The 13,664-nt window shown below is 59.5% G+C and overlaps 1 protein-coding gene across 1 annotated transcript; it reads right to left on the bottom strand.

Moving 5' to 3' along the window:
- Nucleotides 1-1,634: 1,634 nt before the first annotated feature.
- ZFTRAF1 (zinc finger TRAF-type and ring finger containing 1) lies at nucleotides 1,635-6,076 on the bottom strand. The gene is made up of 4 exons (XM_077758211.1): nucleotides 6,057-6,076; nucleotides 4,942-5,180; nucleotides 3,983-4,194; nucleotides 1,635-2,399 (listed from the first exon to the last, which is right to left on the bottom strand). Exons 2-4 carry the CDS (start codon nucleotides 5,160-5,162, stop codon nucleotides 2,008-2,010), a joined length of 825 nt encoding a protein of 274 aa, XP_077614337.1. The 5' UTR covers nucleotides 5,163-5,180; nucleotides 6,057-6,076; the 3' UTR covers nucleotides 1,635-2,007.
- Between the last annotated feature and the right edge of the window lie 7,588 nt (nucleotides 6,077-13,664).

Below are 13,664 nucleotides of genomic sequence, written 5' to 3'. Positions count from 1 at the left end.
CCAGCTGGGGTTGGTTTCTCCCTTCGTGGCCCCTGGACTGGCCCCCTCTGGCAGCCACATACCTGACCTGCATAGAGATGTTGCCTCCCACCCTACCCCACCCAGGAGAGCCTTCAGGCACTGTGCCTCTGCCGACTCAAATCTCTCACACACACACCTAAACACAGGCAGACCAGGCAAGCCTGCCCCTACCCTGGCTCCTCCACAACATGGTCGCTTTGAAATCCAGAAACTCTACAGAGATGGCGTCCTTCCTTGTCCATCCTTGAGAGATGCACAGACGCAGTGACATGGCACCATCCCCTCTACACACGAGACCTGGCACATGGTTACCTGAATATCGTCCTCTGCACCTGCTAGGTAGAGGGGGGCAGCTCTTGAGGACAGTGGGACTCATGCCAGGGTGTGCTGGGGGCCAGGATGCAGGGTCTGTCTTGATGGAGGGTAGGAAACCAAGCATAGCACCTCTGGGTTTCCTCCGTGGCTAGGCACAGATGGCCCTGCAGGACGGGATGCCCCGCAAGCCCCATGCCCTAGACTGGAAACAGGAATCTAAACAGTCTTCTCAGTAGAAGTAAGCGAGCTGCCCTGGGGTGAGAATTGGCTCAGAGGGCTGTCTGAGCTAGGCACTGGGATGAGGCTCTTGCTCTACCCCATGCATGGCTCCTTACCTCCATTTTTCAGCCCCCAACTCGAGGGCCGGGAGAGGGAGGGACCATAAAGGCCAGGCCTGCAGCTCTGCATGCTTACTGGTAGGGCTGCCCCGAGTGCTGAGTCTACAGGGCCTGGAAAATGGAGGGCAAGGCTGGTGTGGGGACAGGGACTGCTCTGAAGCGTGGGATAGACCAGGCCAGGGCCAAAGGGAATGGTTCTTTGGTATTGAAGCAACAGAACCCTATCACAGAAGAGCCATGTCTCCTAAGCAAAGGAGGGGAGCCACGCTTTCCCCTTTCCAGCAGCTCTGAGGGTCTCAAGGTCCTCCAGGCAGAGCTCCTACCCTCTCTGTGAGGCCCCCACACAGGGCCTGCTCACTCACTGCTCACTGAGGCTGTGAAGAGCTCCCTCCAGTGAGAAGCCACGTTGCCCAGGGACTGACCTCTGGGGGGCAGCAGCCAATTCTTGATAGCAGCATGGGGATGGCCGGCCCACTGGAAACTTCAGCCAGCCAGGCTAACTCACTGCCCGCGGCCCCCACAGCTTCCCTCACAGGCTGGGGATGCTGTGCCCTCAAGGCTGAATACAGAAAATAGATTCTCTCTTGCTAAATTTGCATCACTTATAGATGAGCCTGTGAAGAGTTTAATTTTGTTTTCCTGGAAAGAAACAGAATTTCACCCTGCATTCCGAAGCATCTGCTGAGCCCTGGTGGCCAAGTCCTCTCTCTCTGGAGTAGCTGGGGTGTGTGCGCGCGCACGCGCGCGCGCACGCGCGCGCACACTGGGGCTGCTGCAAAACCCCGGCCGTGCCTGCTCCCCTTCCAAGCCTGACAGAGGGGGCAGTATCTCTGAGTCTCTGGCAGGGACCGTGCATGGAGGTGTATGAACAAGGACCTGTGGGCTCTGATCCGCAGGCCAAACCAAAGCTCCCCCGATGTCCAATCACAGCCACACCTTTCCCTCGAACAAAACAGAAAGTAGGAAACAAGGGTGCCTTTTTAATTGCAATCAAATATGCCGTCTGAAGTCAGCGTGCTCCCTGAGCCCGGCCCAGGGGCCGGGCGCAGCTCAGAGCAGACAGTGCGCCTCACTACGCCATGGGGGCCAGGGCATGGCCGCTGGGTTTAGCCCCACTGTGTCCCTGAGCCACCGTCTCCTCTGCAGGTGGCCCAGCCTCCAGTGCCTGGGACAGGGGAGGCGGGGCGGAGGGCGAGGTGAGAGCACTCCCACCTTCGCACACGCATGCAGACTTTCCCAATGTTTGCGTTTGTTCCTTCTCCTCCTTTGCTAAAATGGTCAGACGGCACTGTGAAGCCACCGCCGGGCAGGCCGGGCAGCACGGCGGTGCCGCCTACTTCTGTATCTGGAACAGGAAGAGCCGCAGGTTGATGTTCTTGGCGGCTAGCAGCTTGTTGCACTCCACGGAGTCGACGATGGGCAGTGGCACGTAGTCCGTCTCGTTGCTCTCGTTGGTGAAGACAAAGTGGTAGATGACGGGGCTGATCTTTACGTCATCGTATGGGCCCTTGAGCAGCAGGAAGGAGCACTCCAGGGGCGCCGTGACCTTGCTCTTGAGGAGGAGCTGGAAGGAGAGTGTGCGCTTGCACGACAGGTTGGGGTTACGCTCCGAGTCGTTGACACGTGCCTTCAGGACCCACGTCTGGTTCAGCACCGTGAACCTTGGCGTCTCGTAGTACAGGCGCGTGATGAAGTCATCCGTGCGGTATGGCCGAAACTGGACCTCTGTGGAGACAGATAGGCCGGGAAGAGCCGGCAGTCAGTGTGGGCGGGGCTGGGTGGCGGCGCCTTCCGGAGGCCGAGGATGAAGGCTCAGCCGGGGAGGAAGGCAACTTACCAGGAGGACACAGCGTGCTCTACTTGTCACAAGGCAAATCAAACGCAATTATGGCAAATGGAGGCGCACACAAGCTTTGGGGAAACAACTACAAACAGAAGTAACACGCATTAGCTGCAGGGAGTCCAGAGGCTGAAAGAAGTGAGCGGCCCAACCCCCGCTGGCCTCCCTCTTCGCCTCCCCCGGGGCCCAGCCCAGGCAGAGGGAGGCCCACCCAGGGGCGTGGGTAAGCAGACACACAGACAGGATGCGTTCTGAGAACAAGTGCACTTTATTGGTTCTGATACAGAGCTGCCAGAAACGCCGGCGGGCGGGCAGGCAGGCGTGTGGCACATGAGCCTGCATGGGGCGCAAGGCAGAGCGCCGGTGTATGGCCCAGTGCTGGGCTCCTGTGCTGTCACACAGTTCTCTCAGCACAGCCCGGGGCCCGCGGCCCGCGAGTCCCTCCATGGAGGTGGCCAGTCCTTCCTGGGTGGATGAGGATCCCTGCCCGGCCACTGCCACGATCATGATGCCTTGGCCCGCCCAGACCCACAAGGCCCGGCCTGGACTGTTTGTGCCGTGGCGCCCACCAGGGCAGCTGAGGCTGCAACTAACCAGGGGTCATGACCTGCTGCTGCTGAGGCTGCCGGGCCCTTGGCCTCCCGGGCCTGTGCAGGCCCACACCTAGCCAGGCCTAGTCCAGGCAGCACGGTGTGACTGGTTGCCTGTGACTGCCCTTGATGCTCTGAGCCGGCTGCCTGGTGTGGGCTGAGCAGTAGAGGGTCGTAGTCTCCCTGAGCGGCCCCAGTGCCAGCAGGTGCTTCTTGCTGTTCTGTGTCTGGACCAGGCTCTGGCCTGGTTCCTGCTCCCCAGCATGTCCAAAGGCAGTGGCAGTGGCCAGGAGAGCCCGTGAGATCCAGTGGGCCTGAGCGCGGTCCAGCCTGCCCGTCTCTGGGCGTCCACTCCCAGCTCTCCATTTGAGCTGGGCACCCTCAGCTCATTCAGGAGCCCCGCCCCTGAGCATCTTCTCGATGGCCTCAGGAAGCCCAAGGCCACTGCAGTAATTGCCTGCAGGCAGGACCGGATGTGCTGAGTGCTCTTCTTGCCTTTGGCTCCACAGGGCAGGCCCCTAGCTCCCGGGCCCTCCAAGTCACACCCACCTTCTGCTTAGACCCTGACAGTCCCAAGGCTGTGCAGCCCCACGCAGTAGGATGCCACCTCGTTGGGGTAGCAGGGCCAGGGAGGGCAGGACAGGTGAGAGGGCCTCTGAGAGCCATGCAGGTGCCCCCAGGGTCCTGCCCCGGCCCATCCCCTGCTCGGCCTCTGGCACATCTTCTCCCCCAAGGTGTCCTCCCATTCACCAAAAGCTTGTCCAGAGCCTGGCCATCCAGCATGGCCTGTGCCCACCGCTCAGAGACTGCTGTTCCCCAGCCGCCGCACCCCACCCCCCCAGCCTGTGCGGCATGCAGTGGGCGGCGGGGCGCCTCACCTGTGTAACCGATCTTCTCAAAGCTGAGCAGGCTAAAGATGCTGTTGTAGAGCTGCATCTCCTTGCGGTGGCTCTGGTCCATCTCGTCTAGGATCTCCATCAGCTCGTTGCCCGTCTTGGTGGGGTGGGCGCACGCGGCCTCATGCACCGTCAGCTCGTGGAAGGGGCCATGCCACGGGCAGCCGATGCGCTTATATTTGCACTGGGTCACCCTGGGGAGGAGGCGAGCACCGTGGTCACGGTCTGCGCCCTGTGGGAGGTGGCTCTGCCCAGTGGTCCTCTAAAGGTGGGCCTCTGCCCAGCCCTGCTCACACACAGACTACCCACCGAAGGCCATTTTCACCGTGTGCCAGCTCTCAGGAAGGGGTCAGAGCGTGTGTGAAAGAAAAGCAGCACATGAGAGTGTGAATACACATGCCACCTGCGCCCTTTGCTGTGAGGACTCTCCTGCTCAGTAACAGTGGCCACTGACCATGGTCTTGGACCCTATGCAGCTTCACTCCAAGTGAGGCTCGGTGGCCTGGCCCCACTGGCAAATGGCAGTGTCAACCAGCAGGGGCTGGCTGGGGGTGCCCATGCAGCTTCACACTGAGTTCCCAGAACTTGTCATGCTCTCCTGGGCCCCAGAATGCCAAGGACAGGTAGCCTCTAAGAGGCCATCATGCAGTCAGAGAATCCTGGAGAGCCAGGGTGATGTCCAAACAGGCACTGGGTTCATATCCAAGCCCCCCTGCCCTCTGTGGGGCCCCACCCCCAGCCCCTTGAGGGCCTAGGCCCTGTGTAACTTCACCCGGGCCCATTCCTTTGAGGCTGTCACTGGGCCACGTGCACAGAACCCACGGCCAGAGCATCCCACACGCTGCGGCCTCGCCTGCACCAGGGTGGCCTCCAGACCTGTCGTAGGCCTCACACGGGGGGCTAAGCCTCCGGCGGACAGGCCGGCCCGCCCGGGCGGTTACCTGTCCTGGCACTCCTCTTTCTGGTGCCTCTCCAGGAGGGAGCGGGGAAACTGGCGCAGGCAGAAGCCACACTCGGAGGGCAGCTCACTCACGGCTTTCTCCACAGCCAGGTTGCGGCAGCAGAGGCTCTTACTGATCTCACAACGACAGTTAGGGCACGTGGCCTGCTCCTCCTTCAGCCGGGCATCTGCTAGTAGGTGGATAAAACAGCCAGCGCACATCAAGTGACCGTTAGTACACTGCGAAGAAGGAAAGGGAGATGAGCTCACAGACCTGCAGGACGTGCACACGCACGCACCGCACGCCTCGCCAGCTCCAGCGGCAGCCGGGCCTGCTGGCGAGGAGAGGCACAGGCACGCTGTCATTTAGCAAGCAGAGCCACTGCTCAGGCAGGACAGGCCTTTCTCCTGGAACACTGCAAAGACACGGCCAATGGGGGCTCCTGTGGAGAGGTGGGTGACTCAAAAGTGGCCCTTAGTGACTTACAGAGGGAACAGATCTCCCCTGAGGCGGGCCCACTAGCAGGGACTGGTTTGGTCACACTGGAGCTTGAAGCCCCGCCTCCTTCTATCCCAGGGGCCAGGGACTGCCTCATGAATCCCCCAGAGGCCCTCACTTCGGGACGCCTACAGGAACACAGGCTCTTGTCTGGGCATGGCTGTGGCACCTGGCCAACAGCTGTCGAGTGGGGCAGTAGACACCCCCCTCCCCCCCCCGTGCTGGGGGCTGGGGGCCTGGCTCAGACTGACCCCTAGCCTGGCCCCTCCACTCCAGCTCTTCTTGGCCAGCACAAGTGAGAAGGTAGCTGCCATCCGCCCAGTGAGGCTGGCTACCTGCAAGGGGCTTCCTATCAGCTAGTGGCATAGAGCTGTGGCAGGTGAGGAGGCCTAGCGGGCCTGGGACGAGGGTGTGGGCACAATGCGTGCCTGGAGGAGAGAACAGGGGCTGTGGGCAGGACGTGGGTCAGAGGCTAGGCCCCCTCCCTTTCTGACCGCAGTTCTGAGGCCCAGACACTGCCTGCCAGCAACCTGCCCTTTGCTGCGAGTCCCTGCACATGTGGCCAGTGGGCTGCCTGCCAACTCCTGTGCTGGGTCTCAAACTGATTGCAAACATACCTCCTGAGCGCTCACTTGGTGCCGTCGAGAGAGATACACAGGCTGTGGGGTCGGCCCTCCAGGGGCTCCTAGTAAGAAGGGCAGAAGAGGCCCACAGAGAAACCAAGAGATACAAGAGCAAAGACTTGAGCTGAGTGTCCCCTCAGGGCAGACATGGCTTCCCTAGGCCTGATCCTGACTAATAAAAACTTACAGGGGCAGATGGGGAGGAGCAGAGGTCAGGGAACATTGGGGGGACATTTGGGGGTTCTGCCAAGGGTGGCTGGATTTCCACGTGGAGACTCCTGCACAGCCAGCTGAGGGTGAAGGGGCACACCGCGCCATCACGGGTCTGGCCAGCAGCTGCCTGGGCTTACCAGCGGTGGCAAACCTCCAGAAAGCCACTGGGCCACAGCTTCTGTTGAGGTCCAGGACCCTTCTGAGAGAGGGAGGCAGTGCAGTAGAGGCCTNCAGGGAACATTGGGGGGACATTTGGGGGTTCTGCCAAGGGTGGCTGGATTTCCACGTGGAGACTCCTGCACAGCCAGCTGAGGGTGAAGGGGCACACCGCGCCATCACGGGTCTGGCCAGCAGCTGCCTGGGCTTACCAGCGGTGGCAAACCTCCAGAAAGCCACTGGGCCCTTCTGAGAGAGGGAGGCAGTGCAGTAGAGGCCCGGCCACGTTCACACACATGGGGGCCTCCGTAAACACCAGCTTCCCACCGGGGGTCTGTGCACCCAGAGCGAGGAGCCAGGGTAGGCTGTGAGCTCCTGGCACCCGTAGGCCAGGCCTGGGGTCTAGTGAGTGATGGGACTTATGTGTTGAGGACTGGTGGGGGTAAGGGGGTTGGGGACACAGGCCTCATACACAGAACCCATGTCCACACAAACACCCCACACATTATCTGCACTAAAATCTCAATTTTAAGTCAGATGAAAAATGAAAATGTGCAAGTGCAAGATGTGGAAGAGGAGCTGGCTGGGCTCAGGTTAGGAGGAAAAGGGTCTGGCAGGGGTGGGCCAGTGCCAGCACTGGACACACGGGCTAGCTGCAGAGTGCTACTGGCCCAGCCAAGGGACAAGCCAATATCCACACGCAGCCAGCACCCCGCCAGTTACCCAAGGGATCCAAGAAGTAGTGGGGAGGGTTGAGGGCTGCTTACAGGAGGAGCAGGCTGCAAAGGCCGTCTATCCTGTCCACCCCCAGAGGTCAGTGAAGAAGCCAGAGATGTGGTGAGTGGAGAGGAGGGGAACACAGACGTCACAGGCCCCTGCCACCCTATAGGAGGCACAGACCAAGGGCCCGGGGCATATCTTTAATCAGCCCCCACTCGGGGCCTGAGCCTGACAGAGGCCTGGGTTCACCAAACCCGAGTCCAGAGAGGAGACTGCTGCAGCTACGCGTGCTGGTCTAACTACTAATTCACAGGAGGGGGAAACTTCAGGGCGCCCCTTGTAAGTGAGGCCGAACCACAACCACTGCCCCGCACCCTCAACTGAGGAAGCCTGGCCGGATGCCAACTATGAGACCCTGCCCCCTCCCCCAGGGCCTGGGGTCCCACACCACTCCATGTGCACTCTAGTTCTCCATGGCTCCTGGTGAGAGGCTGCCTGGGCAGGGCTCAGCTCTGCAGTCACCACTGGCCTGAGCAGAACAGAGACAGCACCCACTGGCTTCGCTTCTATTTCAGGGTGGCCCAGCCGGGGTGTGTGGACCTGAGGGCGAGAGACTTGGATGGTGTCCTAAGACCTCCGAGAACACCAAGGTCCCTCCATGTGTGAATGCTCACCTCCCAGCACGGCCCTGAAACCCCACTACTCTGAGGCAGAGAAAGGCGGCCAGCATACCCTCCCAACAGGCCTCTCCTTAGAGCCCAGGGACTGCAAGAATATCCAAGCTCTCAGGCCAGCTCCCACCCCTTTCCTCCTGAAGCTTCCAGACCCAACACAGGCTTAGGTATGAGGACTCCATAAAGAAGCACTGCAACTTGCCCTCCTTGGGGGAGAGACAAGGCCCCTGCCCCATAGATCCTAATAGCTCCGTTGTGAGCTGGAAGACAGCGGGCCTGCACATGCTGCGGCTGGGCCAAGGGACAAGCTGATACCCACACACAGCCAGCGTCTCCCAGGTGCCCACGGGATGCTCCTGGGCGAAAACAAGGTGGCTGGTCTGGGTCCAGCTGACACCCAGCCCAGGAGGTCTGTCCACGGCAGGGTGGTCGCCAGGCTCCGAGCCCTCCCTGCTATCCAGGCCCTTCCTGGGTAAGACCCTGACTCCATACGCAGGCCTGGCCAAGTGCTAACATAGACCCAGCCTCCTCAGTGGCTGGGCTGGGCTGCACCTACCCTGATTTGCCCACCCAAAGTCCCAGAGGACTTTGCACAATATTAGCTGCACACCAAGCCTTTGATGGACAGCCCCAGCCAGGGCAGGCCAGGATGCCCCGCTCCACATGCTAGAGCCAAGCCCCCAAGAGCCTGGGAACCCCAAGCAGCAGCTCCTGCAGCGCCCACCCAGGCCGCCGGTAAGATCGCCATGGTAGGGTGGGCAGGGAGAGGGCTGTCCCGACTCAGAACATTACAGAGCCTCCCGGGGCAGGCGGTGGCTTAGACTCTACCAGCAGCATAACCCTGGGCTTGTTGCTTCCCTTCTCTGGGCCTCACTCTACTTAGGCACAAAAAATGACAAAGACCAGACTGGCCTCATCATGTGGGATGAAACAACATGTACAACAGCATGGCTTGGCCCCTAGCACGTGACAGAACAGAACAAACACCCACCAAGGCCATCCCACAGCAGAGCCAGGCTGGCCCCTCACATGGCCCCTACCTGCAGAGCCTCAGAAAGGACTCCTGGCACAGGTCTGTAATTTCAACAACCCCCCTCCCTCACCTCTGGAGTCCCCAACCCCATCCAAGCCACAGCAATCCCCCCTCAAGCCCCTCTGCAAACGGCCCAGGACTGGGCATTTCTGTCTCCTCAGGACGTCACCCAGCAGCCCCTCTACCTGGGCACAGGTAGGTCACATGCACCCAGGCCAGCTTCCCCCTAGGCTATAAGAGGGTCTTGGAAAACACCTAGCCACCCCACCCTCTCTTCTGGAAACAAAGCCTTGGTCAGTAGGCCTTTTTAGGCCCTCTTTCAAGCCTGGCATGCATGGCCCCTTCAAATCCTAGGCCCATGAAAGCAGCTCACCATCCAAAGCATACCTGAGGGCACTAGCTCCGGAACTGCTCCGCAGCCCAGCTGCAGGTCCCCACACCATGCCCATATGGGCTGCAGGGCACCCCAAAACCCCCATGTTTGGCCTGAGGTCTCCTCAGTCTCTTTACTCAAGGGGCCTGAGAAGGGACCTCACAGCGTCCAAGGAACAAAGCTGTTCTGGGTAAAGCCAGGACTCTGATTCACCATGTTTCTGGTTTGAAGTCCTGGACCTGTGGCTCCTGTTATCACACTAACCCCAAGAGCCAGGACTTCAGTGGGAACCAGTCATACCCACAGTCAGGCTCTTGCTCAGAATGTGCATACTCCCTGGATCGAAAGGCAACTCAAATGACAAACCACCACCACGAAAAAGAAAAAGTTCTCCCGTGGCCAGAGTCCAGACCCTTTGTCCTCTCTACGCTCTTGTTCTGGATACCTAGGCAGGTAAGTTTCCGTAGCTCTTCTCTGCTACCTTTCTCACCTCAAAGCATGAACCAGGAGCTAGAGAAGAGGATCCCAGGCCAGGTGAGCAGGCAGCCCCCCAGGGGACTCTTTAACCATTATTTAAAACGGAGCCTGCAGCACCAGGCATGCTGACAGTGACAGGAGGCTCCCTAAGGCCCGTGACCACACTGGCTGGGGCCTGGGCAGAAACGGACCCACCTGCTTCCTAAGTCTTTCACCAATGTGACCGACAATCAAGTAACCAGTCCCCTTGCGCCAGGGCCTGAGGCAGGTCCTGGTGGAGACTGGAGGCCTTGGGGTGAGAGGCACAGCAAGACAGAACCCACAGGGCAGAAGCTGACAAGTGCCCTGTGCAGTGAGGACAAGCACCCTGTGGCAGGAGACGACGGCCACAGCACGGAGGTACTGCCTCTGCAGGGCCCTGGAAGAGAAGGAGGAATGGGGAGGGGGCCCGGAGCAAACGGCTGGAGGGGGGAGGTGTGCTGCTGGCAGGCTAAGGTCTGAGGCTGGGAGTGGTGGGCCAGAAAGCCAGTTGGGGCCACATCCTGTGAAAGACCCCCATGACTACTCCTTCACCCTGATGGAGGTCAGGGGAACTTTTTCTGGCAGGGAGCCCGGTGAGGGGTAGGGAGAGCTTGTGGCCCCTCCCTCCAGATGCTGGTCCACAGCTCAGGGCCTCGGCTGATGTCCGCAGGGTCATACCAGGTATGTCACAGAGAGGACAGATTGGGCCTTGTGTGAAGGGTTGGGGGACAACCTCGGGAGATGAGGATGAGGTTGCATCTCCAATGCTCCAGTCACCAGAAAGGCTGAGTTTCTACCAGAAGTGGTCACATATGCAGAGGGGGCGGGGTCACATCACCTTGGCGCCCCAGTTCTGCGTCTACAGCAGGTGCCTGTTGCCCACTCCTACATGAGTGTCCCTGTTGCCACTCCAGTCCTCCTGCCCCCACCCGGGTGCTGCCTGGGACTCTGGAGATGTCAGGTCAGTCACTAATGACACACCCAACACCCACACAAAGAACATCAAAGCCAGCATCTGCTGAACCTCCTCTGTCCCTGATCTGACCTGACCTAACTTAAAGTAGGCCATGGTGAAAACCATTTGCATGAGTGCCTTGCTCTTATACTAAAGCAGGTTCCCCAGTCCAGGTGTGTAGCTTGACGTGCTAGATGTGTGGGAAAGCCAGCTGCGCGAGGCCAGGTGCTCAGACTCTGGAACAGGTGGATAAGTCTGCTCGAGGTGAGCTCTTGCCGCCACCAAGGCTCCCCCGGTGGCATGGGTATGGGGTCTGGTGGCCATAGCGCTCTCAAGATACCAAGCACTCAGCCAACTCCAGAGGCCCATGGAATTGTCCCCTGCAGACCCAGCCAGGCACAGTGCACTGGGCTCACCATGACCACTCCTCACCCCAGAGCTGGGCACCACCTGAGACAGTCCCCAGATGCACAGCATGGCTGGCACCTGCTCCAAGCTGTGTGTCCTGGTGGAGTCAGGAGAAAACTTGCTGGTAGGAACAGAGAATGGAACACACCGCGTGCCTCATACCATCCACTAGAAAAGGCCTGTCAACACGGCACACCAAAGCAGTTCCCCAGAAATGGAGGGGCTGAGCCCAGGCCAAGAGGTTAATGGCCAGTAGTAAGACCCAACCAGGGACATCCAGAAGGCTGTGTGCCTGCCTGTTTTGACACAGCACGTACAGGGCCTACATCATTTATGACCAGATCCTCCTGGGAGCTAACCCAGCTCAGATACGTCCAGGCCCATCCCAACCCCCTACCTTCAATGTCCCCATCCAGGGTCACATGCAGTGGGGAGCCACCAAGAGGCCTTCCCTCCTTCCTCCAGCCCATCCCTCAGGCCCCTCATGGGACTGCTGTGCATCCTTGCCAGGCATGCCCCCCACCAGCCCACCCACGGCAGGGCTTCCAGCAGCTAAAGCAAGTTCTGATCAGTGGCAGGACTCTAGAAGGGCCAAGGGCTCTGCCACTGATCACATGTTCTAGAACTTACTCTAGGCCTCCAGAGATGAGAGGGAAACAACTCCCCATTGAGGCCCAGCTGTCACTTGGGAAGAATGGAGCTACGGCAGGGGCCAGTGCTAAAGCCTACAGCTTGGTGTCATGGGCTCTCCTTGCTCAGCAGGGCTGTTTCCAGGGAAGCTGGAAGGGAGGTCATGGGAGGGCCACAGGTCAGGGCTACCCCAGCTCCTCTACTCTCTCCATCACAGCTGTTTAGCTACCTGCCTCCAGCCTGCCCAGGACCTAGCTCAAGCTCCCAACAAAGTGCAGGCCGGTTTGAACCAGCCAGGCTCAGAGGCCCCATCACAGGTGGCTCTGGCCAGAGGCAGAGCTTCGGACCAGGAGGCAGCACCATGTGGCCTGTCATCATGTCAGGTCCAGGTCTAGCCCACTCACAGGATGGGGAAGGGAACCCCAAATTCCCCTGAGACCCTCCCTACCCACGGTTGGCTCGGCGTTTTTGGGCTCTCACTTAAGACCCAAGGAAGGAAGAGTTCTTCCACCTGAGAGGATCACAAGATCACGGGCAAGGTAAAAAGGGGCTGGAGAGGGGACAACTCCTGAGGGGCCTCCGAGGCTGGTCCATGGTGAGTGCTCCTCTAATTGGGTCAGAAGGCCTGTGATATTCCTAAGCCAGGGCCTCTGGCCAGGAGGTTAGGCAGAGAGCCAATGCCCTCACCCCAAAGAACTCAACCCATTTCCCTGCCAATGCCTTCTCTTTCCTCTCTCTGTCACCTGGGCACACCAGGGTCCTCCTAAGCTACGTCATGCCAAAGCAGGAAAGGGTTTGGAGATCTAGGGGCAGAGGAAATGGCAACCAGATTAGCCCGGTACTGCTTATTACAAAAATGGCCCTCTCACCCATGGCCCCAGTTTGGCTCCAGCGGGAGACAAAGCCCCATCAGCCATGACCAGCTCCTGTTAAGTGCAAAGAAAGATGATAGAGAACCTGTTCCATCCCTCAAAAGGATTCTGGGAGGAAGCAGTATCAGAGGAGTGGGGGTGGGGTGGGGAGAGAGATCTGGGGACAAAGAAGGGAGCACACTTAAACTAATTCTAGGGCCAGAGCGTGGCCCCTGCCGCTGTGTGACACCCACGCAAGATCCACCTGGGCCAAGTCCCCTCTCTGATGGCTGTGGCTGGTTAAGGACGGAGTCCAGTCACCATTCTGGATTCTCAGATGGTAAAAGGAGGGTGGACACACCTCCTGGAGCGCTGGTAGCCTGAGAAGCCAGGCCTAGTGCGGGTAAAGTAGGACGGGGTGGGAGTCTAACTTAGGACATGGCATGTACAGAAAGCATTAGGTCAGTCTGGGAAGAGAGGAGACCCAGACTGGGGTTTGATGAAGGTAGTTCTTCCAGACCAGGAAATGAGGGAAAGGAACAGGGGAGGGAAAAGAGATGATCCACTCCTTTCAATGCTCTTTCAAAATGAAAGGCAAAGAGAGTTTTTTCAACAAGGAGATAGAAGATATATGACAAGAGCTTAAAGACAGGTTTCGGGGGTGTGGCTACTAAAAGAATAGAGAAAGAACTCTTGAGTGAAGAGGAAAGCCCAGGGTCTACCCAAGCCCACGGAGCTCAAGAATGAGGGGGAGCAGGCTCCCAGGAGTTGCGGGGGGGAGGGGGCGGAAGGGGCGCGGAATGTGGGTATCTGTCACCAGCTTTCTCTGGGGGCAGCTTGAGAGGGTGAGGTGGGGGCAGTGAGGAAAGCCAAAAAGTAAAGAAGCGGAAGAATAAGATTCGGATCTAGGAACAAGGGGAGTCGGTACAAGAAGCTGGTTACGAGTAGGAAATAAAAGTCCTAACAGAAGGAGAATGAAAAGCTTCCGAAGAGCCGCCAGTGTCCCGACTGTTGGGCCCCGGAGCTCAGACCTGCCTTCCGAGGATACGCGGTGCCCAGGGAGGGGGGCGGCCGCGGCGGGGCTGCAGTCG

The sequence above is a fragment of the Crocuta crocuta genome, unplaced genomic scaffold (assembly GCF_008692635.1).
Source record: "Crocuta crocuta isolate KB4526 unplaced genomic scaffold, BGI_CrCroc_1.0 scaffold327, whole genome shotgun sequence".
NCBI lineage: Eukaryota > Metazoa > Chordata > Mammalia > Carnivora > Hyaenidae > Crocuta > Crocuta crocuta.
Note: the sequence above shows the minus strand (reverse complement) of the source record. Positions and strands in the feature narration are given on the sequence as shown.